The sequence below is a fragment of the Phacochoerus africanus genome, chromosome 12 (assembly GCF_016906955.1).
Source record: "Phacochoerus africanus isolate WHEZ1 chromosome 12, ROS_Pafr_v1, whole genome shotgun sequence".
Classification (NCBI taxonomy): domain Eukaryota; kingdom Metazoa; phylum Chordata; class Mammalia; order Artiodactyla; family Suidae; genus Phacochoerus; species Phacochoerus africanus.
This window is the reverse complement of record NC_062555.1, coordinates 27,071,372-27,098,778: the sequence shown is the minus strand read 5'-3', so window position 1 is coordinate 27,098,778 and position 27,407 is coordinate 27,071,372. Positions and strand designations below refer to the sequence as shown.

At 38.2% G+C, this 27,407-nt stretch overlaps 1 protein-coding gene across 10 annotated transcripts in view; it reads right to left on the bottom strand.

The window, feature by feature from the left end:
- Positions 1 to 1,496: 1,496 nt before the first annotated feature.
- Positions 1,497 to 27,407, bottom strand: part of PTPRC (protein tyrosine phosphatase receptor type C) — a 118,849-nt gene continuing 92,938 nt past the window's right edge. For 9 of the 10 annotated variants that reach the window (XM_047754886.1, XM_047754888.1, XM_047754889.1 and 6 more), the window contains 16 exons: positions 24,749 to 24,858; positions 24,081 to 24,171; positions 23,914 to 23,990; positions 19,957 to 19,993; positions 19,762 to 19,859; positions 18,924 to 19,049; positions 16,692 to 16,849; positions 16,358 to 16,493; positions 14,696 to 14,845; positions 11,913 to 12,003; positions 10,611 to 10,744; positions 9,165 to 9,299; positions 6,540 to 6,662; positions 6,137 to 6,315; positions 4,288 to 4,423; positions 1,497 to 2,677 (listed from right to left, as the gene is read on the bottom strand). In XM_047754886.1, coding sequence (XP_047610842.1) covers positions 2,402 to 2,677; positions 4,288 to 4,423; positions 6,137 to 6,315; positions 6,540 to 6,662; positions 9,165 to 9,299; positions 10,611 to 10,744; positions 11,913 to 12,003; positions 14,696 to 14,845; positions 16,358 to 16,493; positions 16,692 to 16,849; positions 18,924 to 19,049; positions 19,762 to 19,859; positions 19,957 to 19,993; positions 23,914 to 23,990; positions 24,081 to 24,171; positions 24,749 to 24,858 — 2,057 coding nt within the window. In that variant the 3' untranslated portion in view covers positions 1,497 to 2,401. Of the gene's footprint in view, positions 2,678 to 4,287; positions 4,424 to 6,136; positions 6,316 to 6,539; positions 6,663 to 9,164; positions 9,300 to 10,267; positions 10,436 to 10,610; positions 10,745 to 11,912; positions 12,004 to 14,695; positions 14,846 to 16,357; positions 16,494 to 16,691; positions 16,850 to 18,923; positions 19,050 to 19,761; positions 19,860 to 19,956; positions 19,994 to 23,913; positions 23,991 to 24,080; positions 24,172 to 24,748; positions 24,859 to 27,407 lie in introns of those variants that run through there. The other variant, XM_047754895.1, reaches the window with a different exon arrangement.

Below are 27,407 nucleotides of genomic sequence, written 5' to 3'. Positions count from 1 at the left end.
CAGTGGGTTAAGGATCCGGTGTTGCCATGAGCTGTGGTGTAGGTTGCAGACACAGCTCGAATCTGGTGTGGCTGTGGCTGAGGTGTAGGCTGGCGGCTACAGCTCCAATTAGACCCCTTGCCTGGGAACCTCCATATGCCGTGGGTGCAGCCCTAAAAAGACAAAAAATGAAATGAAATAAAATAAAATAAAATAAAATAAAATATAAAAAAACTAAACAAAAACTTTACTTGTAGATTATTTAAAATGTAAAATTTTAAAGGGAGGGGAGAGGGATAAATTAAGATTTGGGGATCAAAATATATACACTGCTATATATAAAATAGATAAACAATAAGGACCTATTGTATACCACATGGAACTATACTCAATATCTTATAATAACCTATAATGGAAAAGAATCTAAAAAATTATATATATATAATTGAATATATAGATATAATTGAATATATGTAACTGAATCACTTTGCTATACACTTGAAACTAGCACAACATTATAAATCGACTACATTTCAGTAAATTTTTAAAAAACCTTAGGACTTTTGCTCTTTGCATTTTGAAGCACATATAACACCAGTCTACTGAATTTGAGAACAATATAAAATTTTAACTACATTGTGTAGTAAATGGCAAGGGAGCAAGTTGCCATGGAATGCCTAATGAGAGAAGAAAAAGCAAGTTTTCTTTCTTTCTGGAGCTCATAGCTGACAATTCCCAGGCCTCCTTTTTTTCATTCGTAAGAGATACAAGGAAACAATATAAATTAGAAACATTGCTTCAATGTAAAATTCACTTACTTTCATAAATTAACAGCAAGGTACTATAAGCTAATGTAAGGATTTATTGCCAATTATTTTGTGTATGATAATAAGAGAATAGAAGGATGAACACAAAGCAAATGTGAATTGAACGGAAAGCAACTGGTGATGTACAGTTGAGATACTTAAACTCAGTCAGGAGAGAGAAGATATAGAAAATAAAGCCAACTAGAGGTAATGTGTGACTAATATAATAAGCTGATATAGAATTCAACAAAAGGAATTTTGTTTATTACTGTTTGAAAAATATCATTTTTCTTCCATTTTTTCCTAGATCCCAAAAATTATTAGACTATAGATCTTTTAAAAAAATGAGACCTGAATAATTGTTCTACAAATATTAACTGCATAAACCTACATTTCAAAATGTGCATACATAATTTATATTTGAACAGGTAACACAGTATATTATATAAGAAAAGAAAATGATTGAATTTTATTGTAGTTATTGATATCAATTCCTGGTAAAAAGCCATCTGAACATTTGAGAAATTCAAAAACTGAATGCACGTCATTGGAAATCAAGGATAAACTTTACCACGAAAAATAGGCACATGCAATTCTCAATGTCTCGTCAAAGTCCATAAAAATAGCTACATTAGGTTTCATAGGTAAATATTTAGCACAAATACATTTGCATGACTCCATTTTTATCCTAAGGATTTAATACAAACTGCATTTGTTTGAAGATGTTTATTTAAGTTCAATTGTAACAAACATATAATTTGGGGTCAAAAGTACCACGTGGTGGATTTCACATTGTACAGAGACCAATCCATGTTGCAAATACCATATGAGGATAACAAGATAGGCTTGCTTGAAATTTTTAAATTAGATTAAATAAGCTTGAAAAGAGTTTGGACTAAATGCTAACATATGGAACATAAGATTTCCAAATGTTAATTTAGTTAACTGTCTTGTAGTAACTATATGCACACACACTACTTTTATGTCTATTTCTAGAAGTAAAACAGTAAGCTGGGAGATATATTTGAATAGAACAAGGAGGACATCTTGAGGTCATTCTAGAAATGTACATGTTATTCTTACACAGAGCTCACACGCAATTTATGATAAATTTAAAAAAATAGATCCTTTAAGCTAAGTTAATACTTCCAGTATAAAATGTTGTCCATTTTTCTTCCAAAAAAAAAAAACCTCCAAAAGACAGTTTCTCAAGAGCATTGATATTTACTTGAAACAATCTCCATCTGTTTCTGTCTCTTTGTCTATCTTTATTTCTTTCCCTCTTCTCTCCCTTTCTCTCTCTCTCTCTCTCTCTTCTCTCTCTCTCTCTCTCTCTCTCACACACACACACACACCACACACAGGCATGCAAAGAATACAAAGAAGTTTCTTTTTGCTGAATGATGGATACAATTTAAAACAAGCATGCGATTGTACAAAATGTTTCATGAAAACTGTCTTAAATAGTTTTCTACAGCTGTAAAATAGAAACTTTCCAACGATATTGGTCCATACCCTTATTTAATCCACTGTATCTCTATTTTGCATGCCTAGTTCTAGAAAAATAGAAATAACATTCAATGTGGGGTATTGAGATGCCCCATCTATGTCTTTTCCTATGCACTTTGAGTTAAAGCTGGACTCGCTGGACCATTGGCAGAATGTTCTGGCCCTTCAGGGCCACTGGTGGGTTTGGAGCCTTCATCCTCTGTGTCTCCACCAGAGGCCTTGTCTGGGGCACTTGGTGAACTGACACAGTTAGCATCCTGCTTTGTTTTGCCCACCTCATCCTCCAACTCAATTTTATCTTCTTGATTGTTCTTTTTCTTTACTTGTCCGTTCTGAGCAGGGTAGGTGCTAGCAATGACATCATACAGGAATTGGTACTGCTCCTAATAAAAGGAAAAGAAAGCAATGACATAAAAGAGGTTTATGGGATTATTTTTACATCAGATGAAAATTAGCAAGACCTAATCATTTAAATGTGGAAGACCTGGGCAGCAGAGTACTATGCTTATGTATTTTCATAAGACATGCTATTTGAGCCACACTGATGGTATGGGGAAGTTCCAGGGCCAGGGACCAAACCTGATCCCCAGCAGCCACCGAGCCACTGTGGTGACAACACCAGATCCTTAACCCACCGTGCCACCAGGGGAACTCTGAAAAGAACATGTTGAATAGCTCACTGTCCTTGCACAGTTCTAGAGGACTGACTGCAGGGTGCGCTTTAGAATGTACTTTGTAGCCACACCAAATGGGTATTCAGCCCCCTTGAGCCATGTGGGGGGGTGGGTCTCCTTCTAACACCTTGGCACAGGATGCCACTTTTGGTGTCCATCCTCTTGGCTAATGCCTATGCATCATTTAGCATCAGAGCAGGAGTCACCTGCTTCAGGGAGCCAATCTGATCCCCTGGGTTTAAACTAAGGGCCCTTATTTATGTCTGAATAAGAATTTCTCCATCATTTCACTGACTACATTGCTTAATAAATAGCTGCCACTTCCACACATTAAACAGCAAGTCTTAATGGCAGAAGCACATAGGAGGGCTCTCAATGTATTTTTAACATCAATACATGCAAGCTCAATGTCATACACAAGTAAAAGCTGCACTTATTTGAGTGAGTACCTAATTTTGTGTTGTGACAAGTTACTGATTCCCAGACTATCACCTGTGGTCGCTGTCACTTATAGCGAACACACGTTAGATTGATCAGGACAATGACACCTGCATTATCCTCTCTGAATCCACATCTCTTTGCAAGATGACTTTGAAGGCCCTTTGGACAGAGGACAAATCTACGTCCCCACGCCTACAATGAAGCTGGCCTTGTGACTTTGTTTGGGTAATAAAATGCAGAGGAAGGTACATGCCAGTCCCAAGCCTGGCCCCAAGGGGTCTCGCTCTGTCTCTTGAAGTTCTGCTGCCTTTACCTGAATACATCTGAGCTACTCTGGATGAGGAAAGACATGTGATCTGGGCATCCCTGTTACCACAGCTAAATGCCAGCCAACTGCCAGCCTAGTGGCAGTGCAGGTCCTTTTGGAAAAGCCAAACCCTAGCAGACACACATGAGTGAGCCTGGCCCAGGCTGGCTAAGCCAGCCATGATTAGCACAACTAAACTGGTCCAAACAACAGACTATTGTACCTGAATACATACTGCCTTTTTTTTAGTCACTAAATTTTGGGGTGGTTTGCTATTCAGCAAATTGATGCAAGATTAAAGGTGGGGAAAATTAGGGAATTCATAAGCACTTTTTAAAATGTTCCTCATGAACCATGACCACAAATTGCTGGCAACCTCAAATTCTCTTATCATGATAACAATTCCATGTGTATTATCCTGCAAAAAGTGAATTTAAAAGAGATGAGAAAAGTAAACAGAAGAGAAGGAAGGGAGAGGAGAGGCTCGGAGCAGAGGGGAGGGAAGGATGGAGACAAAATTGTCAAAATAAAAATGCAAAACATGTTAAAAGCAATGGGGAGCTCCACTCACAAGTGTAGGAACCATTCCTGGCCGAGCTTTGCGTAGAGATTTTACTGTTTGAAAAACATCTATCACTTCTTCTGTTTCTGCACTTTCCAAGAGATTTAACAAAGCACAAAAGATTCCTGTTTGCTGAGATCCATCCCTATAAAAGGAAGAAAATATTTAAAAAGGGAAAATTCTACATTTTATGGAGAAAGTGATATTCGAATAAAAATTGAATGAGGGAGACAAGAGTACACTATTCACTTCATGTTTACTATAATTATTTTAATCCAATCTCTTAAGAGCGAAATATTTCTGCTAAGTGCATGTTCTATACAGACTTTTTCAATTTGGGAATATAATAGTCTTTTAGTTCAAAAAAACATTTGTCTTAGGCTTTAAAAATACACTTTCTTCAGTTTAGTGCTTTGTAGATTATAATACATTTTACTTACATCTGAAGTTGTTGGGACAAATATCATAATGCCAATTTTATAGATGAGGATACTGATATTTAGGGAAGATAAAGGCATGGCTAGTTAACTGATGAATCCAGAAATACCGAACCTGATAGTGTGTAAATTACTAAACCACATGCTTTTTCCCCTCTCTTCTTCTTCTCCAGTGCTTTTTATAAGTGTTTACACTTGTGCACCCATAGAAAAATGATACCTAGTAGAATAACTCATTAAAAAGAGGACAATCAAGTCAAAATTGACCACACTGCGAGAGCTATGTTACGTTCAAATAAAAATTCCATTTAAAAACTGTGATTAGCAGAACTTTATTCTATATAACCAAGGAACATAGAGTAGGTATTCAGCCATTCCCTAAGAAACACATAGGTTTATATTTTTGTTTTTGTTTTTCCTTTTCTGGCCACACACCACAGCGTGGTGGAAGTTCCCAGGTCATGGATTGAAACCTGAGCCATGGCAGTGACCTGAGCTGCTGCAGTGACAAAGCCAGATTCTTAACCCACTGAGCCACAAGAGAACGCTGAGAAACACATAGTTTTAAAGCCAAAACTTCCCTTCATCAGTTCTCTTTCCATGTACATTTTACCTTTGAAAATGCCAAAAAGTGTTATATGCCTAAGGGCTTGATTGTAGGATATGCAATTCTAACCATAATAATGAGGTGTCTCAAAAATTCCAAAAGCACTTCACTAGATGAACATTTCTCACGTTATTACTTTTCATCTCCAATTTACTTTAACATTTTTATGTAAACATTTTATTTCATGTGTCCTAATTCCAATCTCTCTTATTTAAGGTGGCTATCTATCACAGATGAAGGATAAGAGTCTGCATAACAGAACTTGATAAAATAAAGTATTATTCTATTATTAAAAAGTTTTGCCCTTGGGGTCAGTTCTTAGAGAGTCAAGTGATGGGTTTCAAATTGAAGTTGCTAAGCACTAAGATTTCAGCTAAGATATGTTTATTCGAGGCAAAGCATTCCGTGGCCTGGGTCCCATGGACACCTAATACAGTAGCTCAAAGCACTTGAGCAGAAATAAAATGCCACGTCCATCTACCTGCCAATGCATCTTTCCAGGCATCCATTAATTCACTCAGGACACGTGGCATTCCAGGTTCAATGTTAGGTGCTGTGGAGTCAGGGATGATATTTTCCTGGTGTTAAAGGACTCACAGCCTGACATCATTGCACTGAAATACACCTGTTTCTACTGTATTTCTATGATAGTTTCACTGTAGGAGCATACAAGTAAGAGTGACCAACTTCCTAAGAGGCTTCCACTGGGGTCATGCATTTTATCTACTAGGAGAAATGGAATTTAACAGGAGGTATGGACCCAGAGGTCCAGGGGGATGCTAATTCTTAACACGTCTCATCAAACCCTACCCACCTGCAGTGGATGAGGAGAGGCACATTTCTGTGATATTTATTCCCTTCCATGGAATTCTTCTTGGGAAGTTTCTGTTTGAGATTCTGAATCATCAAGATTAATTCTTTGGGTTCAGCAGGCAACTCTTCCGCATTCCAGTTGTGAAATTGGTACTGATACACAGTCCGAGGATCTTTCCTCTAAAATCAGAAGGGAAGGGAACATTAGCACCAGTGACGCTCAGCCCACTGGATACATAGATCCGTCACCCTTTCCTCATGGTCACGTTCATTTAAATCGTTTAAAAACTGTATTCTGAAAACCTCATACAGAGAGTTGCTTTGTTTTCAGAGAGTAATTTCTATTACTTTTTCGACCGGATCAGTTAGACCAGAGATACACACACCCGGAATCGTTGCCATACCTTGGAATGTCTCAGTTCAAATGCACGGAGGGTATAGGCTGAAGACTTGTTGGTGTCTTTCATATGAACTTCCACTTCCCCATACGTTTGCTTTGCATCTTCCCAGTACTGAGCACAGTCCTCCTGGGTAAGAAAGAACAAGATTCAGCATCTTCCACCCAAGGGTTCTGCTGGCTTCTCAAGGACTCAGAGCCTGTCTCCCTGTCTTTGTCTCTGTCCTCTTTCTCTTTCTTCTCTTCCCTCTGTTCTACTAAATTGAAGTTACAGGTCATGTTCTAAAACTGAACCCTGCCCATAAAAAAAAAAAAAAAAAAACCTAAAATCTATTTGAAGTGTGTGGGACATCCATTCAACACGGGGTTTCCCTGTGCAGATCAGGGGAGCCCAGGATAACATAGCTGGACAGGACATGGCAGGAACAGCTCTCCCATCCCTGGTGTCAAGTTCTGAGATGGATCCCTCTCTTCCTTCCATTCACTCAGCATCTCCTCTTCAAAATGGATGGATATTGGCCGTGACCCCTGCAATAACTTAGGTCTCTCTCCCCCCAGGGCCTTTGAGGACAGAGCTTTGTCTCTATCCATGTCTGCATCAGCTGACTGAATATCTAAGGAAAGGGTCAGGTTGAAAGACAGGTGGATCACAAAATCTCTCCTCCCTCCTCAAATCATTCTTCACCCACTACAGTCCCAGAGTCGCCGACAACATTACGCATTCCTGCTGGCTCTCCTATCTCATGCCCTGGCGTCTTCTAGAATTTAGATGAAGGAAAAGATTGCTGGCATTCCACGCTGGAAATATGAGCATATATTTCTCTTTTTAAAAAAGAAAAAAGGAGTTCCTATCAAGGCATAGTGGAATCGAATCTGACTAGGAACCATGAGGTTGCGGGTTCGATCCCTGGCCTTGCTCAGTGGGTTAAGGATCTGGTGTTGCTGGGAGCTGTGGTGGAGGTCACAGACATGGCTCAGATCTGGCGTTGCAGCTCCGATTAGACCCCTAGCCTGGGAACCTCCATAGGCTGCGGGTGCGGACCTAAACAGACAAAGAAGAAAGAAAGAAAGAAAGAAAGAAAGAAAGAAAGAAAGAAAGAACAGAAGAAGAAAGGAAGGACAGGACAGGAAGAAAGAAGAGCAAGGAACAAGCAAATAGGAAGAAGGAAGAAAAGTAAAGACTAAGAGAAGGAAAGGAAAGTAAAGAAAAGGGAAGGACAATGACGAAATTACAAAGGAAAAAGAGAAAAGGAAGAAAAAAAAAGAAGGACAGAAGGGGAAATGAGGAAAGAGGGAAGAAGAAAAAGGAGAAAGAGAAAAGAAAGAAAAGAGAAAGAGAAGAGAAAAGGGGGAAGAGAAAAAGAAGAAGAGGACAAGAAAGAAAGAAAGAAAGAAAGAAAGAAAGAAAGAAAGAAAGAAAGAAAGAAAGAAAGAAAGAAAGAAAATGAAAGAAAGAAAATGAACGAAAGAAAGAAGGAAAGAAAATCATAAAAACTAAAAAAAAAAAAATCTACTTTCTATACACAGGAAGAGGAGACCAAGGGAAAGTGAGAGAAAGAAGGCATATATAATGGCATTCTTGTAGGAATATTTATTCACATATGGCAGATAATATGTTAGGTGCTAAAAGTTAAGATTGACTGCCAGGAAAATGTTGATAATTTAAAGCATTAAGGAAAGGATCAAATACAAGTAACAGACATTGAGCAGAAGATCAAATCAGAGCTTGGGTTCACCTCCAATTATAGAATTTTATAGCAATAACTATTACATGAATATAAAGAAGACAGGATTTAGGTAAATTTTCTGGAGTTTTATCTTTCTGGAAGAATAGGATCCAAATGGGAGGAGAGGCCACATTTAGATGCATGGAACATCAGAAAATCCAATCTCAGTGATGAGAAAGCAAATGATGTGTTAAGATTCAGTCAGCAAATCTACTTGTCCCTACTGGAAAGTATGTAAAACCTTAAAAAATGAGAAAAATGGAAAGATAAAGAGGGACCCATTATTGAGGGCCTCAAATTTCAAACTGAGATGTTTAGTCCTGAAAAAAAAAAAAAAAAAGGAAAATCTAGCTGTTGTTTGCTATTTTCAACACAGGTGGCATGGGATGGCTGTGCCTTAATGGTCTGTGAGCAGTGGGCAGGGCTGGCAGCGAGGGGCAAGGTCAGAGCCTGGAGGCAAAACTTTGGAGGCCAGGGGCTCTGATGGGAAACAGGAAGAATAAACAAACTGAATTGCATGCCGGAGGGGGATCAAAAAGCCTGTGGTAGAGCCTTCGAGTAAGTTATCCAAGAATGCTGAATCAGACTTTGTGTCAGAAAGACTTTACAAAAGAGTCTTAGAAGTTCCTGGTCTCAAATTCCCAATCCATCCCATTCTCTCCCCCTTGGGGTTAATAGATGCAAACTATTGCCTTTGGAATGGATAAGTACTGAGGTCCTGCTGAATAGCCCTGGGAACTATATCTAGTCACTTATGATGGAGCATGATAATGGGAGAAAAAAGAATGTATGTATGTATGTGTGACTGGGTCACCATGCTGTACAGTAGAAAATGGACAGAACACTGTAAACCGTATTTAATGGAAAAAATAAAAATCATTATAAAATAAAAAAAAAAGAAGTACCTGGTCCCCATTCTTCAGCTCAGACAGCATAACTATCACTTTCACTTTCCTTTGGAATATCATCTGCCAGAAGTCACCAATGGTCTCTTTCAGTGGCCCCTGAGCAGCAATCATCACTTCTGGTTTCCAGTAACTCTTTAAAAAAAAAAAAAAGTGAGACTCAGTTACTACTGCTGACAAGAGAGAATAGTGGATTCTTAACCATTTGGAAACATAGTCAATTAAATATCAATGCTGTTGCATAAAAACATTAAGATTTTTAAGTCAAGAAACCATGTGGTATCTGTATGCAAGATATTTATTTAGTAAATGATAATGCATAGCTAATAATGTAAAATCATGTGTGGAAGATATTATTTTAGAAAACTAACAATTCTTTTCTTCCCAAAATACCTTTTTTCTCCAAAAAGCTTGATGTGATTGTAAAAAATAAAGTGCATAAGCATTGCAAGTTCTCTTCGTCATGTCTCTAATTTGTGCTTATATATTCTTACAATATGTCATAATTAAACTAATATTCTATGAATGTGTGTTTTAGGAAAGCCAGGAAAAGAAATAAATCTAGCTTAGTGTGTATTCACTGAATGTCTCAAAGTTTCTTGTTTGAATTCTCAGTGTGTTTAAAACAAAGGTAATGAACTCCTGCTGTACAGCATGGGGAATTATATCCAATCCCTTGGGATAGACCATGATGGGAGATAATATAAGAAAGGGAATATATATATATATATATATATATATTTGATTCAGTCACTTTTCTGTACAACAGAAATTGGCACAACATGGTAAATCAAGTATACTTTAATAAAATTTTTTTAAAATAAAACAAAGGTATGTGACACAGACTTACTTAAATATTCAGTTAATGTGAATGAAAAGTTTTTACCTATACAAATGTGCAAATTTGGATTTGCTTACCATCTGGATATCTGGGTCCAGAACGAACATCTTCAAATACTTGTTTTTGCTCAAATTTTATTATTTTTAAAATTATATTATAGTCATATTTGTTATAAGTTGTAACTAATAGCATCGTTTTATTTTGCATCCACTTACTTTTTTTTTTCCTTTATGGCCGCACTTGTGGCATATGGAGTTCCCAGGACAGGGATCAGAGCCTAGCCACTGTTGTAACCTAGGCCACAGCTGTGGCAATGCCGAATCCTTAAACCTACTGTGCCAGGCCAGGAATCAGACTTGTGTGCTGGAATTTCAAAGAGCCATGATCCCATGGCGCCACAGCAGGAACTCGATTCGTTAGGTTTGAACATCTAAGTATTGTAATGAGTTCAGATAGAGTATTATAAATGGAAAATTTTGTGTCAGTCAGTACTTAGTCACGTCAAGCTCATCATTCTTTATAAAATCACTTAATGCACAGCCATAATAACACACACGTATTTTTTATTAGAGTTAGACCTGGGTTTTGGCAGTGTGAGGACCTACCATCACAAAAGATGCGTTGATGTATCTGGTTGTCTCCTCCGAGTCACTGTCATCGTCAGAAGACTCATCTGAGTCATGCTCACTCTCCTTGCTTGTTTCTAGCTCATGTTTCAGGGTCACCCTGTTAAAGTCATCTACACAAAAGAAATCAGTGGTAAGTCTTCTAACGAGCTCAGATTTCTGCTTGGTTGTCACGTGGAAATTAGAAAGTCATTTAGAAGTGACATTGTATGATGTACGCATTGATCTAAGTGGAATGAGATCCTATTCAATTTTTATGGATGAACAAATTACGTTTTTAAGTCTAATAAGAAGGTCTCGAGAGGTCCAGGAAAACACATAGGACATAACTCTATGTCATAACGTTCCATCCATTTACTCAGTCATTGATAACATACACTTTAATTTTTGATGGAATATCATCAGTCAGCTGTAGATAAGTTTAAAATATTTATATATGTTAATAAAATACATACCAGGTAAAAATCTAATTTTTCAAGGATGTCTTAACATTAAATTAATAAGCTTAAGTGGGTATCTCGGATAAATTATAATTTCATCAAGAAAAGTATTTAGCCCATAATTTCTCACTGTTTCTCAATTTCTTTGATTTATAATAACCAGGTCAAATGATCTGATAAGCTACATCACCATCAATACTATATTCACAATACTATATTCACAAGGGCCTCTTCAGAAATTAACTAGGTCAACCATGCATTGACATGATTTATTTGGTTTTCCAGTTTATTAGCTTGGGTTACATGTTCTCCATGCTAATGTTAGTGTATGCGACTCAATAAAATTGAGTTGTACCAGACGTGGTCCTATCCATAGAGTAAATAACAAAATGCAGGTCTTGAAAATGATGCATATTTTGATCTATTCAATTTGATGATGGATAGCTTATAGCATACTTTCACCTATTTTCAACCTCCCTAATAAAAGGAACATAAGAATGTAATTTTGAAATAAATGGAAGATGAGAAAACCCATAAAGAGGACTTGGCCTTTTTCCTCCCAGCTTCAAAGGTTATGTCTTTCTGACAACACATTTCTGAACTAATTGGTAGAAGAAAAACACTGAATACAGCCTAGCTTCCAAAGTTCACTGTAGCTGTTTGGAGTTCAATGTATTTGCTACAACTAAAATTTCAATAGCCTAGAACTATTCTCTCATGTCAATCCAATGTGGAAAACTTGCTTCCAAATGGGTTTTGTGTGTTTCACATTGAACAACTCCAATAGAGAACTTCACTTGGTCTGATAGAAAAAAAAAAAGAAAGAAAATAAACTGCATACATGGAATCACTTTAGAGTTCCTGTTTTTACTCTTATTTTCTTCTTGATTTCCAATGTGCTGTGTCCTCCAGCTCCTATATGAAGGAAGCCTCTATGAGAAAAAAAAAAAAAAAAGAGGAAAATTCCTTTAAAAATGTAAGTACAGGCTTAGTTTATTATTGTAGAATAAGATGCTCCCTAAAGAAAAGAATTTCATATTTCTTTTTAATTGCTCAAGTATCTAGTATTTGGATGTAGCAAATGTGAACATATACAATTATACAACAGAATATGCTTCCTGGTTAAGAAATGCTGGATAGCAAAACAATGTGGTTTGTTCTTCCACAAGCTGAAACCACTATACAGATGTTGATGATTCTCCATATTGCAAAAGCAATGGTAAATTATTTTAAATGATCCAAAGTAAATTCTCCAAAGTAAGGCATTTGCAGAAGACTAGACTCATGAGTTGAATAATCAATAATCAATAATCAATTTCTTTGAGGCTTCTGGAATCTTTCCTTCTCTGTCCCAATAGCTAATCAGTTGGCAAGACCTATCATCCCTGCTGGTGAAGCTCTCTTCCGCTTTTCACTTTTTCTGCTTAGTCCAATCCACTTTCATTTCTCACTTGAACAATATCCATCATTTCTTCGCTGGCCTTTTTATGTTCCATTTCACTTGCTCTAATTCTTCTAACAGAGCACACCCCTCTCTGGTTTTGGGCAGCTTTCCATCTTTGTTAGGAAGGATCCAACATCCATCAGAGAAAGGCTGTTGGGATATGTCCTTGACCATCTCTGAAGCCTTCCCTCCTGCTGGGCCCCTCTGCCCTTCAGCCAAACCTACTCCCTCCAGCTCGGGAGGGGCCAACCTGTCCTTTCAGTCCTGGCAGACGTGCAGGTGTCTTTTCTGCCTGGACTACCCTGTTCTTTCTTGTCACTCTGCTCACTTCTACTCGCTATTTAGCTATCCAACACTCATCTCTTCGTTTCTTAGCCTCTTCATTGCCTGTAATTTCCCTCCTCTCTTTGGCCATCCACATACTTCAGTCTATACTTTACTTTATAGTTTTTATTGCACATATTGTATCACCTTAAAAATTAGGATTTCAACCATTCCTGCTATTGAATGCTACCTCTGTTCCCCCTCGTCATTTAAAATCTAGTACTTCCAGTCCAACAATCTGCAATCCTATCAAAACCTTCAACATACAGTTTTTACTACTCTCTTTGCTGAGCCACAATGGGAACTCTGCCTCCCAACTTTCAATTATTCACATTTAAAAATCCTAAATGGATTTAACCCAACTATACATAGCCTCTAGTCCCAATGTTCCTGTAGGAAACAAAAACAAACAAACAAGTAAAAAACAACCAACTGACTCCCTTTAAATTCATGACCAATGAGTTTCAAATGATCCAACAATAATTTCTGGCAACCCTAGAACATTTGCCTGGGAAATGGCTTTTCTGCTTTGATATAACTCTTTCCTTTTTTCTCCCTCAAACATGAGCTCCTCCTTGCCCTACTCACTTCCATCCCCCTAAATTCTCAACCGATAATCTTGCTTCCTCTTCTCTTGAGAAAGATAAGGCAATTAGGCATGAACTGCCTCCATTTCCCGTCACTAATCCACCAACCCATCTACATCTCTGCTCTCATTTCCCGTCTCCCTTTCTGCTTAGAAGGAATAATTTCAGTTTATATCAGAACCATGGTCACCACCTGTGCTCTGGATTATCTTTATCCACATTCAAGTCACTGTGACTCTTTGCTTAGAACTGCACACAGCACAGAGCACAGACTCGATCATGTTTGTTCAGCCCAAGAATTGACCCTTTCTTTTAGTGACTTTCAGTATGAATGCTTACATCAAAGGGTCTCCAACAGTGTGTGTGTGTGTGTATATAGTACAGTGGACTTGGTGTATTAAATATGGTTGATGTATTGGCTAAAAGAGCAAGAATAAAAACACCCCCCACCCCATTGAAGACCATTCTGGTCTCCCACTGGTTTCTCCACCACAGTACAGTCTTCTGGTGGATTGTGTTACTTGGGGATTAGCTCACGCTCCCCTCCACCCACCCCCAACCCTACTCCAGCCCCCCTCTGATCTAAAACATTGAATGATTCTGCATCTGATTAAAAACATGTCCCTGGTCTTGCTGTGAAACTCTCTGAATTGACCAGTGTGGTAATTTACTGAAAGATCCCATAAACCGAAAATTATAACTGAAAGAGGAAAGTCACTACGCATTTTTTTTGGATGCCCGAGCAATTTGGAGCTGGCTACACCAACCGCTCTGAAATCATCGTCAGCTACATCCTCGGTTAGTTTTCAGAGCAATCGCCTAATAAATAGGTTAGGACACTAGTATTGTATGTACCCACTAGTTTCTGTCTACCAATGCCAGCCGGTTCCCTTTCCTAAGAAGTCATAAACTATTCTAATCATTTCCTCTACAGACCGAAACCAGATGTAGTTTTCAGGGGTGAGATGCTTCCTCGCCTTTGGCGGGCCCATTTTGTGGCCACTATTATTTTGACACTTTGTTTTATACCAGCTTAATCAGGAACAGTTAAAATGCTGGCTGTCGAGTCAGGTTGCTTAAGTCTCTTATGTAAGAATTGTCTGATTTCAGGCATTTTTCTAAAACCCTCTGTGCCTTTGTTTCCTCCTATGTGCTCCGTTTTATGGTATCACCCAAATACAAGAAGAGCTATGTCAGGTGCACAGCCCAGCACTGGAAAAGGGAAGTTCCAGTTATCTGTAACAGTACTGCTGTTATTGCTCTTATTACCTGGAATTCGGCCTCCAGTGGAGAAGGTTCACTGGGTGGGTCTCTTTTCTTCAGGTTGGACAGGTATGGGTGTAACTCGGACAAGCTCACTTCTGTTTCGCCAAACTGATTATATTCCACCAGGGCCTGATGGATCAAGATGTACTGTGCCTACAGTTTCAAGGAAGAATGCAATTCATTCATTGATAACTTAGAGTCCTATAAATCACATTTAAATAAATCATACATTTCCATAATGTTGCTCATATGGACACAATTTTATGGAAAAGCAAACCTGATATCTGTAATATTTAAATAACCTGGAAGTTGGCTCTCAACAGTTCTCTGGGATATCAGCAAATTCCATCTCAAACTATTTTTCCAGAAGAAAAAAAATATACCTTGGTAAATAGATAGGCATTTACCATGTAAGGCATAGCTTGTATCTTATTCTGATCAGTTAAAAATCTTTATCTGTTACTTTCTTCTGTGACCAGTATTGGGTCAGTAAGTTAAATTACTAACATATAAAACTATAATGTTGCATACTCTGTCTGAGAGAAAAGAAAGCAAGTTGATATTCCACAGAACATATGTTTAAAAATAGTTTTCTAAAGTCTTTTAAAATAGAAAATTATTCTAAACAGCACAATATGCCAAATCCAGTTTTAATAACACTTTACCCTTATATTTGAATTCACTGTTTTTTAAATAAAATTACTTATTTCTGATAAAGTTGAAGTCACTTTAACACCATCTCAACCCTCTGAGTTTGACTGTATCTTTCCACTGGATTTCATTTTTCCACAGGAATGTAATTCTTTTTTTTCTGATGAACAATCTGTTATTGTCCTTCTATACTAATAACTATGTATCTATAAACATTGTAATTTTGTGTCCTTTCTTAACAATTGCATACACTGTATCATATACATTTCATCTGGTGGCTATTTACTGTTTACATCTGAGCATATGCCCACATGGAGAGCTATGGACCTAGATTTTTACAGATTATTCCATATGCCTCTCAATTGCAGCAGAGCTGTGCGCACCAAGAGTCCACATGTCCACATTATGTTTGCTCCATTCCCATATGGATATAAGTTTAAGTTTTTCCAATCTTTTGTTATTCTAATGATGCTGAGTGCAATGAACATTCTTGAACATATTTCTGGTTGTGCCTGTTTGCAAATGTTCCTCTAAGGTATACACACACATGGAATTGCTGGGTGAGGTGCAGATATTTTCAATAATAACCATCACTTTCAATCACTGACTGTGTGCATGTTCTAGGGACTTATCTAAGTGCTTTACTTGGATTTTATTTGTTGTGTCTTAACGCTATAGCATAAATACTATCATTATCTTCATTTTACAGATGACTGAACTGAAACAAAGGAACATTAAAAACTGGTTCACAGCATGCAAAATAACATGCACAATTTGAAAACTTTAAATCTAGTTCAAAAACCAATAGTCATTCATCTTCTACTTTCAGTAACCCATGCAAAATGTTTCCACCTGCAATTGGTGCTTTAGTTTTTAGGAACTTAAAAGAAAACAACTTTCACCCTCAGTTTGAGATTGAGAAGAATTTGGACTTCCTTTATGATCACTATTCCCACCACAAAGACTTAAGTAAGAAGCCAAAACTGAGGATAGCGACTGCAGGCTGGAACATACCTCCACCTGAACCATTAGGCACCTCTGTCGCCTCAGCTTGACAACATAGCCATAGACATCCACCTTGTTCTCTGCCTCCAGGCCTTCCAGCATGGCATCAATCCCAATGTAGGTGCCTGTGCGTCCAACGCCAGCACTGATGAAACAAATGAAAAGGTTGGAGGCATGACTGCGGCAGGAAAATGACTGGAAAATCCAGCAAGGATGATGCAGAGAAAACAGTTTCTTCTCCTAGATTATTTCTGCAAGTAGGAATTGCCAGGGGAAGGGTGGCCCTAACAGCCCAGCCATGAGGATTGGAATAGCCCTGGTGCTTTGAGTGGAGATCACTTACCTGCAGTGCACCACGATGGGGCCGCTGAAGAAGTTGCTGAACGCATTCACTCTCCTGCGCAGCTTGAGGAGCAGGTGAGGGTCTTCAGGGACCCCGTGGTCCGGCCAGCTGGTAAACTGAATGTGAGTCACTGCTCTTCCATTTATTTTTTCTTTTCTCTAGTTAGGAGATAATATTTCTTTTAGATGATTTTTTTTTTTCTCAAAGCAAACTCTGGGACATAAATAAGTGAATGGGAGAACCCGTATAAAAACTCCTCATGCAAGGTTTTTTCATCCGTGATTACAGTTTCCTTTCTACTATAAAAACTAGGAGTCAAAATTTCATGCAGGACTGGCATGCACTAAGCAGTGAGCAATTACTTACCAGGAAGGTAAGTAAGGAATGGCAAGTGTAGCTGAGACTGCTAGGAATGTTCATGCCGCAAGGCCAAAAACAAACAAAATAAAAACACAAAATCAAAAACAAACACACAGGTTTTGGTGGGGGCATTGGTGGGTAAGGGGGAAAAGAGATAAAGTAAAAGCCCTTCTTACATCTGTTCGAAATACTCCTACTTGGTAGGCAGACAAATTGGACTATTGCCAACTAAAGAAAGTCTGATTGATTATTATCATTGTTATTATTATTGTTGCTTTTTAGGGCCACACCTGTGGCATATGGAGGTTCCCAGGCTAGGCGTCTAATCAGAGCTACAGCTGCCAGCCTACACCACAGCCACAGCCACGCCAGATCCAAGCTACGTCTGTGAACTGCACCACAGCTCACGGCAATGCCGGATCCTTAACCCACTGAGTGAGGCCAGGGATCGAACCCGCAACCTCATGGTTCCTAGTCAGATTCATTTCCACTGCACCACCATGGGAACTCCATGGGTTTTTTTTTGTTTTTGTTTTTGTTTTTTTTTTGCTCTTTAATTTTTTTGATTAATTATTTGATTAATGCTGTATATCTCCTTTTAGATATGTCAGCTCAGGCGGTATAGAGAGAACTGAGGAAAGTCATCCCCCATATTACAGCTCCTATTTGTCCCAATTCCAAGGTAACCACTAGAAGATGCATAATTCATAAATTCTCTGACAAGGTATGATGAAGAACCACCTACATTTGATAATAGAAGAAACAAAAAGACTTGGCCGGTTGTCATTTTCAGATAGGAAGTAACTGAGTCAATGAGGAATGTCAGACTAATCAATATACTTGTAATCAGATTGGCACTGGCCTCGCCATCACCCAGATCTATGAGATGGGGCCTCCGTGGCTTAGAGCATCCTGTATTCAGTCATGAGCACATGAAGGGCTGTTCCAGAGCCTTCCAAGGACATAGTCATTAGTGATGCTCTGAGAGCCTTAGAAGGCCTTGGGAGGACTACACAACTGGTAATTTTTCTTGCATAATATGTATCTGAACCATACAAAAATATAATTGAGATTACTGAGAGAACATCCAATAAATGGAATGCAGAGAAAATGTCAACCTTTTCTAGAAGGAGCTCCATTTTTAACACTTTTATTACAATATTGTTCACATACCTTAAATTCATTCATTTAAAGCATAAAAGTTTTTATTTTATTCACGGAGCTGTGAAACCATCACCCCTGTCTAATTATAGGGCATTGTCATGGCCCCAAAAAGACACCATAATGATTAGCAGTCACCTCTATTCCTGCTCCAGCATCCCCCTCAGTCCTATGCAATCACTAATCAACTTTCTGTCTCTATACATTTGACTGCTCTGGACCTTTCATATAAGCAGAATCATATCATATATGTAAAGACCCCTATTTTAACTATTATTTAAGGCCACATTGATAATTTTTTCTTTCTGAACTAAACATTTTGTCTTTCCAACTGAGTTAGAACTTTAGTCTCTGTGCCACTGTATAAATATTCTTTCCAACATGGTAATAAATCCATAGAGACCAGAGACTATTTTTTTTCACTTATTCAATAATCCCATCCTTCATCAAGCACATTTAATGTGCTATTTTCTTTATAATTCAAGGGTCATAGCATTGCAAATACTTATGATGTGATGTTGATAAACACCACTTTCACTAGTGAATCAACGAGACCCTGTTGGCTTGTGTTATTGTTCTATCCCAACATACTTTCCTGCAATTCATCAAAACTATTATTTTCCAGACAGATCTTAACATCCCATATTTAACATTCCATAATTAGATTTTAGACTGTGTAACAATTACAACGATGGCATAAAGCAAACTCACGTTTGTAATGGTAAACTTCTGAATGATGTAATCTGGGCATCTTTTGTGCTCATTGACCTCTACAATCACATCTCCGTAAGCATGGCTGCCCTCTTCCATCGACGGCCAGTATTCTGCACACTTGTTCTGTGGTTTTTAAAAAAATCATTAACAAGTCCACGTTTTCATTTAAGTGAATTGGTTTATTAAACATGTTTGGTAAAACAAGACCCACAAAAATGTACTCTTTGAAATTCCCAGAACATTTGTATGTTCTTTAAACGGGGATGCTTAGAACATATTCCATGTCCCATTAAGTGCCCTGAAGGATTTCCTTCATTCTACCCAGCCAAAGGGTGATCTTCCTGGCCTTAGCTTCCTATTAAATGGGGATGTGCTTGGTGATCGGCAGAGGTGGCATGATTGCATGCAGTGAATTTCAACCTGGGGCACAGGGAGGCTTTCATGCTTTCTAAAGTCACATTACATGAAGTACCATCTATCTGTCCAAGGTCAGTTTGTTTCAAGTCTTCACAAGTACTTAGGAAATCGATACACAGAAATGCACTGAATTGATAATAATGCTGCCACAAAAGATGACTAACATGTAAGTCTAGTAATTAAGCAGAAACAGTTAAAAGGTATTCTTATATATGTCTATTTATATATGTACATATTTTATTTTTCTACATGTATGAGAGTTTAAATGGAGAGTTATACGGATTAAACTAGAGGATGGTCTGTTTGATCACCAAGCACATACACATGTGGCTTTGCGAGATGCCACCCAACACTCTTGCCCTAACTCCAGCCTCTGTGAATCCTAGACCCGCACGCTGTGAACTTTCTGGGTCCTTACCTTGTTTCCTTCTTCACATCGAGTGACCATGACAATAACTGTGGCTTTCTGTTCCCAGATCATCCTCCAAAAATCATCAATAGTTTCATCCCTGGGACCTAGGAGGTACACGAACACAAACTGGTAAGAAATATTTCCTTAAAAATGCTGCAAAACAATTTTTCCAAAAGAATACGGGACTATCAGAGAAATTACCTTGTGCGGCAATGTATTTCCTGGGTTCTTTGAAACCCTGTTCAAAACACACACAGAGGTATATGTTATTTATTGAACACTCAATTATTCATTTACATGCAAAAATGTGAGAAGAAGTTGCCTTAGACCCACCATTTGTTGATTGTGTGTTTCCCTGGACAGTTTCAAATTATAAGGGAGATTTTATTAACTCATGATCAGGCATTTAATTGTGCCAAACACATTAGTTAACATTTACAAGCAATATTCATGACCTTCATGTGTCTTTGCTGTATACCCTGAACAATGTTTAAATCTAGATAGGCTTGGTTCTCATCTGGGATCGTGCAGAAATTTATGAGTAATCCAGGCATTCCTATATTTTATATCCTGCCAACCTTTACAGCACCATCTGCCACAATTTAAACTTCCTTACCAGCCATATAGTTACCTTGGGGATTTTTTACTCAATTTCTTTCAATAAATCATCCTGAGATTAGCCCCACACTGCTCCCTTTCAACAAGTGCTGGAGGACCCTGCTGAGAGCCAAGATCCTTTTCTGCCATTCTAGATAAGATATATAATAACTTACATTTTATTACCTACATGGTCTGCTTTCTCCATACCTGGTCTCAAGGCAAAGGAATGGAGGCAGATAAGTTACTGTGCTAGTTGCCTCCAAATTATCTCATTTTCCTTAAATTCACCTCTGCCATGAGGGAAGCCCTTCAGACAAATAACCTTTGCCCTTAGATAAAATTCAGTCACATGGGCCACAGTGATTTGTGATTTATTTTAGTAACATTTTTACATTTACATCTCATGATGCAGTATTATTTGTACCTTCAATTATTCAGCAAATATCCACTGAGTGGCTACAATCTGTCAAATACTTATCTAAAAGCTGTGACTCATGCTTTCCAGGAGCTCCCAGCTCTGCTGGAGAAAAGTAAGTGTAACTCAATATCATAATGACCATGTATATTTGATTAGAAAGTATAGGGTTTCTTTTTTTTCCCTAGAGACTTCCTAAATCCTTATAAAATCTGCTCTCCATTACTTTACTTTGAAGAGCAAGTTGTTTTGAAAAGGCACTACACACTGAGATAAATTTGTTCATTGTTAATTGTGAAGGTCTGCAGAGGTCCCCTGCGGAATCAGTTAAAATAGAGGTCAAAATTATGACAGTACTAGTAAATATTTCTGGACCATGACCTCCATTTCTAAGTGTCGGTTGTCATTGTGAACAAGTCCTTTTGAGGATCACATGAACAAGGAGAGTAAGAAATTGCACTGTGGGTCTGACGAGCACCTGTCGGGGAGAGGTATATGTTGATGGGATAGAATTTACAGGGACAACATTAAACAAAAATACAAAACCTCATGCATCAAATAAAGTTGATGGGAAGTAGGACATGGTTTGGATAGGGCTGTCTCCAGACAGAGTGCTTGAGAAAAAAAAAATCTCAGCTCTGCTTCTGCTAACAAAATTGGGAATACCTTGTAGAGCTGTCATGAGATTTCACTGAATGAATACATGTAAAGCTGTCAAACCGGTGACCGATAAGTAGCAAACATACAATAAATTGTAGACGTATTATCGCAATAGTCATTAATGTCGAGAATTTTTGCTCTGGAAAATTAGATGTCTCGCAAAGAAATGTCATTAATGATTAGAACACATGTTGCAGAGGCCTGTGTCATGATATTATTTTTTGAATTAGATGAATTCTTTTTGAAGTATTTGAATTATTCTGTACTTTTAAATTGTGTGCAGAGGTTTGAACAATGTTCCCCCAAACCTCATGTCCACTCGGAATGTTACCTTATTTGAAAAGAGAGTCTTTGTGGGAGACGAGGTCATACTGGTGAGGACAGTCCCCAAATCCAATGACTGGTATCTTTGTAAGAGAAAGAGGATGCAGAGACGCAGAGACATGGGAAGGAGGGCATGTGACAATGGGAACACAGGCAGGGGGAGGCAGCCACAAGCCAGGAGCCTCTAGAAGCTAGGCAAAGGCGAAGAAGGATTTTCCCCAGACCCTTCAAACAAACACGGCCCCCTACTAACACCTTCATTTCGGACTTCTAGCCTCCAGAACTGTAATAACATGCTTTTGTTGTTTTAAGCCATCCCGAGTGTGGTGCTTTGTTATGTCCATTCTAGGAAATGGATACACTGTGTAAATAAATCCATAGATAGATAGAATGTAACCACTTTACCTTCTGCACCGAAAGTTTCTATATTTGTGTCTATTAAAACCAACCAACCAACCAAACCTCAACTTCAGTTGGTTTTTCTTTAAGAAAAAGTTCGAATCCCCTTATAAACCAGCATAGATGGTAGTGTGACTTACACTTTGTCAACTATTTGATTGTCAAAAAAATATGTTGATGGTCACTATTTTGGCAGTCTGTGTGGAAATAAACACTCATACTTTGCTGGTGGAAGGCAGACTGGTACAACCCAATGGAGGACAACTTGGAAATACCTTTTAAAATTACGAATGCATATTCTCTTTGACCTGGCAATTCTTTTGGGAATTTATCCTACAGATAGACTGAAACTCATTGTGAAATAATGAGTCAAAATTACTCATTAAACCATTATTTGTAATAGTAGGTTAGAAACCATACTTAATGCCCATTGTTATAGGAACTGATTAAATACATCACAATATAGCTAGGCCAAGAATTACTCTAAAAATATCAAGGAAAGATGTAGAAATGCCCTATGTCCAGAGTCAGCCAACTACACCCTGTGACCCAAATTCAGCATGGCCTGATTTTGTAATATAATTTTTCTGGAAACAGCCACATCAGGTATTGTCTATGGAAATGTATCCAATGAGCTTCAGAACTGAGTAGTTGTAGCAGACATGGTATGTCCTATAAGACTCAAATATTTTTTATCTGGGCCCTTATAGAAAAAGCTTGCCAATCCCTGCTTTATAGAGTGGTATCTACTGTATCCAAGATAGGTGTTTTCGGGAAATGAAGCATCGCATAGAATACTGTGAACATTATGTCAGCATGTTTGGATAAAGGAGGGGATAAAAAATGTTGGTGCTTTCCTGTTTATGTACAAAGAAACTCCCTCTGGATAAATAAGGAACAACATAGAGATTACCTCTTTTTTTTTTTGTCTTTTTTAGGGCTGCATCTGTGGCATACGGAGGTTTCCAGGCTAGGGGTTCTAACCAGAGCTAGAGCCACTGTCCTACACCACAGCCACTGCAAGGCAGGATCTGAGCCGCATCTGCAACCTACACCACAGCTCACAGCAATGTCGGATCCTTAACCCACTGAGCAAGGCCAGGGATTGAACCCACAACCTCATGGTTCCTAGTTGGATTCGTTAACTGATCAGCCATGATTAGAAAGCCAAGATTACGTTTTAAGGTAGGTGGCTATTATAGGTAAACAGCGGATTGGGTGGGAGGAAGATTTAATTTTTTAGTCTCTCTATTTTATGCTGCTAATTTTTTTAAAATTTGTGTGATGTATTATCTAACAATTGCATAATAAATCACATTATTGAATATTTTGGATAAGTTAACCATGTGCTATATCCTTTAATAATTGAACAAGGGCAAAGTAGCAAATTAATTGAAGCCTACTAGTTTCTATGGTAAGGAAAAGAGGTGGGGCTCTTAAAAGAAATACACACATAGATCACTTAGTCTTATATTCAACATTTAACAGACACCAGCGTATTTTAATTCTTAGTGTCTTTTTGTTTGTAGAGAGAAATACCAATGGCAAATAACAAATAGCTATTCTTGCAAATACTGATTTTGTTGTTTCTATCAATGACATTTATGGGCTGGCTTCAAATTATTTGAAATAATATTTCTAAGAATTTGCCCTGACAAAGAAGGAGCTGAATGGAATGCAGAGATACAAGAGAAATGAAAATGGTCGGTGACAATATAATAAAATATAAAACAATCTGGCAATTATGCATTTTCACTCACATCGATATAGCTGGCATTTATATAGTTTGACCCTGCATCTCCGTTTATATCAGAGAGTTCAACACGGTTATAATCATCTGTTCAAAGAAAAGAAATATAAATAAGTGAAACAGTGAATAATCAAGTAGCTTCAATATATGGAAATCCAATTCTCAACGAGCACTTACAGGGAAGGATGTCAACATAGCGATTTTTATTTTGGTTGAAGGGCTTTCGAGCATCCTTGATGGAAAACTTGCTGAATACCCGTGGAATGCTCTGAAAGACACAAAGATCCTGTGGGTCACAGCAGATTCATGAAAAACCATTTCCCCTTGCCACTCATCATTTTGAGCAAATTGAACATCCCGGGATAGATTTCCTTTACATTGATGAACAAATTGTATGTGGTAGAAATTGAAATTATTTGCAATTATCTCATTATTAGGAATTATGAAAAAAAGCACTCTAAGAAAAATAAATGATGGACTACTTGGAGAATAAACCCATGAGAGCAAATTTAGCAGCAATTGCTCTGTCACTTTAAAATTCATTAAACAACACACACTTGGGTGATTGCCTGCATTGCAAGCACAAAATTAGCCAAACGTGTTTTGTGATACAACTTCATAACTAGTAATGATACAATGAAGCTGCATTTGTTTAAAATATGTACTTGGCTTATGACCACATATCTCTCTTCTGGTCTGTAAATATCTGCTAACAATATCTGTTTAACTCCTTTGCAGTATTATGTGGGGGAAACTCAAGACAAATGGTTATACAATACATTTAAGATGGACTTATGTTGATAACTGAGTAAACTTTCTCACTAGGTATCAAGAAGAGCACACACCTGAAATTCAGCCAGGAACAGCCTTCCTTCATCAGCGATCTTTCTCTTGTAAGTTTCCAACAAAACATCTGCATTGATCGGCTCCACGTTCATCAGCTGTTTCTCATCATCTTTAAACATATTAAAGACTTGTGACTAGTGTTACGTCTCTCTTTCCAGTGTTCATACATATTTTCGTTAAAGGTTTAGTCCTTAACATCTTTCCTTCTCACACATATTTCACCTGGAAAAATCTCACTCACATATAAAAATTCACCTATAAACTTACAACATCTAAATCTTGGGCTCCCTCTTCTCGGCTTTATCCTAATCTTTTCCAACTTAGTCTCAGATTTTCCATGCAGTTATCCTATAGGTACCGCAAAATCAAGATGTCCAAAGTCATTTTCCCTTAATACCAGTATCTCAAATCTCAGCAAATGGGACCACCATTCACAAAGTCACTTAAGTTCAGAAGATTCTGAGTGATGCACAGTTGCTTCCTTGGTCCCCCTGTCTCAGGGGTCACCAGGTACTTTCCATCCCTTCTGTCTGTGGTCACCCTGGGGACCCCTCCTCGTCTACGTAACATCTTCCTGGCTCCTTTCCTTGCCTTCAGTCTTTCCCCACCTTAATTTATCTTTTAAACTGCCACAAATTCATCTTCTGATAGATAAATATGAGCATACAACTCTACTTGTTGAAAAAAACAAAAATCCCACCCTGTTGTTTGTGCTCCATTGCCTAAAGGCTAAAGGTTAATGAACGCGTCTTAGAATCTCACGCGACACATCTCACCCACGCTAATTGCTCCACTCTTGCTTTACATCTTAAGCATGAATTTTCTCCAAGTGCATCACATGATTTCTATCCCCATGACCTCTGCACACACTGTTCTCTCTACCTCCATGTCCTTCCTCACTTTCCATAAATGGAACAGATTCCAAGCCAAGTAATCTCCATTGTGAGGATATTTTCTTTTTTTATATGCATCTATGTCAAGCCCCATACCCATTTCACTATATGGTGATTATGGATTTTTCTTTTTGTTTTATCTATTTGAATTTGTGAAATATTCTAAACATAGAAATTAAAGAATATGATTCATACCCTTATACCCAGGACTCATCTTAATGGGATAATATCTATATCAGACTGTGAACAGATTGTGTTAATTTGTTAGGCTTCCAGAGGGTGAAACTCATTAGATGCTAGGCTTGCAAAATAATTTACTGAAGTACAAAATACGTACTAATGTAAATAACTATAATTGTATCTGGATACTTACAAACAACAGTTTCAGAAGAATAAGAGAATATAAGCAGCCAGGCATGTAAAAAGTGTTTCTCCTACTATCCTGTGTTCCCCTGGCAGTATTTCTTTCAATATTTGTGTTACTGCCCCCTCTTTAGCAGATGGAGAAGGAAGGTATCCATTAGGAGGGCACATTTATCTCATTGTTCATGGAAATTTTCTATCCAGTCACAGCTATCCCTATACAATTGCTTCATTGGATGAATGGGAATCTCCAGCACTCATTCATTCTGAGTTCAGGGCCACCTTCAGGGTTTTATGGGGTTTGAGTAAGTCCTAACCATTCCAAGGGGCAATCAGTGTCATCTTTGAGATAAATGCTCCTTGGAGGCTCTCTGGTTGGTTTTGACCCCCAGCAATGGTCCCCCTCCTGTCTCAGGTGCTTGTCACTCTCATGACCTTCATCTGTCCTTCAGCCCATCCATCAAAACTAAGCCATAGGATACTTTTTCTCCCTTGTTTATTTATTCCTTGACATGAATTCCATATGCTCACCCAGGTACTGGGGATAAAGCACTGAATAGGAAAGGCAAACCTCCCTGCCACCTCAGAGCTCACATTCCAGTTAGGGAAGAAAGGTTAGCACGCAAATGAAATATATAACATAGCGTCAGGAAGATCCTGCAATGGAAAACTAAGCCTACTGGGAGACTCCAAAGAATTTGCCTTAATCCTTCTGCTTACAGACTTGGGATCCACTCTTGCAGAGGGAAACCCTTCAAAGACAAGTTAAAACCAAGACAGAGGAGTTCTGAAAGGTTTCCTTCCTTGAGTATGAAAAAAAAAATCATTTTTTTATTATAAACACAGTTTCAACTTCTCTAACCCTGTCCTCTCTTACTGGATTAAAAATCCTATTTTTAAAAAGGAATTAAAGATGTACTGTAAAAGTTGGGGGGGAAAGGAGAAAAATGGAAGATGTTTTCATTTCCTATGTCAAATTGCAGTTTTCTTGTCACGTGCCTTTAGTGGAGACAGTCACCAGCCCACCCTTGCGGGGACGTGAGGACCCTTGTCACCTCCTGGCCTGAGGGGCTGTCCATCACTCCCTTGTGTGTGGGTCTGATGCTCCCCCACAGTCTTAGAAGACCCAGGTTCATGCCTTCCTCACATTCAGTTCTCTATTGTCCATCTTTCTATAGAAACCTACACATTCCCCAACTATGGCATAGATCGATGTCTGTCATATTTGTCCACTGGTCTGTCTTCCTCTATAAGATTCTAAATCTTTACGAGCAGAGTCTGTGATCTGTCACTGCCGTTATCTTCCGTGCTGGCTGAATATTTGGCATGCACTGGGGAAATCACAGATTTTGGCAAACTGGATAAATACATAAATGAAGTAAAGTGTCCTCATTGTATCCAC